Source organism: Pediculus humanus, genomic scaffold (genome assembly GCF_000006295.1).
Source record: "Pediculus humanus corporis 1103172107544 genomic scaffold, whole genome shotgun sequence".
NCBI classification, from domain to species: Eukaryota; Metazoa; Arthropoda; class Insecta; order Psocodea; family Pediculidae; genus Pediculus; species Pediculus humanus.
In genome coordinates, this window is record NW_002987159.1 from 1 (window position 1) to 1,275 (window position 1,275).

Here is a 1,275-nt window from a genome sequence, read left to right on the forward strand (position 1 = left end):
TATAATACAAAAACAAGGCATGGCTTCTAGTTCTGTTAGTCAAGAAGATTTAGAAAATGATTTTGAATTGACATCAAGACGATCTCGTATCAGGACAGCCAGAGCAAGAACAGTAAATCCTTCAAGAATGGGTTAGTTTTTGTGTACATATTTTAATTTTTTTAACCTATCATTTTAAATATAAAATTATTGTAATTTTACTGGATTATTTTTTTTTTTAGAATCAAATGGTGACACTACTGAAGAAACAATTAGTATCTCTAAAATACCGGATACGTTAAATATTACAAATTGCGGCCAAGAACATGATGCCAGTCCGAAACCATTGAGCAGGTCGAAAGACAAAAGAGTTAACAGATGTGTTCCAGTTAGACAGCCTCTAACAGATCACATAAATAGGTCATTATTTTATTATTAATGTGAAGAAAAAAAATTAAAATTAATATTATTAGTTTCAAAAAGGAATAAAAATGTTTTTATTCTAGGGCCAACCATCTTAATAAAGGGAAGCAACAGAGGGATCGCAGGAAATTAAGGGAAAAAAGGAGAAGTACAGGTGTTGTTCATTTACAATCTACAGAGGTAAGATTTTTTTTGTTTAAAAATTTAAAAAATTTATGTCTCAATTTCAATATTATATGTGTAATTCTTATTTCTAGTCTACTGGAGGAAGCACTGGAGAGGATGAAGATGATGTACTCTCTGCTTCTGGTGAAACAAAACAAAACACTCAAAACGAAAATGTCGAGAGGGATTTGTTAGAGGTATGTATTTATTTAAAATTATTTCAAATATATTATTTTTGAGTTATTATAGAACTTTATAAATTACATCAGTGCTAATATTTTTAAATGTTTCAGATATTAACACCTCCTAAGTCATTTCATCAAAGATGCAACAAGAGGTATGTATTCAAAATATTATTTCAAAAATAATTATTATTTTATTGTTAATACTTTATTACAATATTTATGTTTTATTTCATTTTCAGTCCTTCAGATTTAGATGCAGATGATGAAGATAATCAAAATCAGTCAGATTCAACTGTAAGTAGTCTTGTACAAGTTCCCGAGCAACAAACAAGAGCGAGGCCGGGTACTCCTACAGGGGATACTATTGTGGAGGTAACACCAATGAAAAATGATTTGTCAAAAATCATAATTAGTTGGAAAATATCTGCACCAGTTATCCAAAAAACATATTCACTCTTATTTGCTTAATTGTTGTTTTTTTTGTCTCTCTAAATATTTGAGAAATAAAAAATAATGGTTTTCT

The 1,275-nt window shown here is 29.0% G+C and overlaps 1 protein-coding gene across 1 annotated transcript; it reads left to right on the forward strand.

Moving 5' to 3' along the window:
* Positions 1-19: 19 nt before the first annotated feature.
* Positions 20-1,220, forward strand: Phum_PHUM194700 (uncharacterized protein; the record flags this gene model as incomplete). Its single annotated transcript, XM_002425326.1, has 5 exons — positions 20-131; positions 222-367; positions 660-743; positions 861-904; positions 992-1,220. 5 exons carry the CDS (start codon positions 20-22, stop codon positions 1,218-1,220), a joined length of 615 nt encoding a protein of 204 aa, XP_002425371.1.
* Between the last annotated feature and the right edge of the window lie 55 nt (positions 1,221-1,275).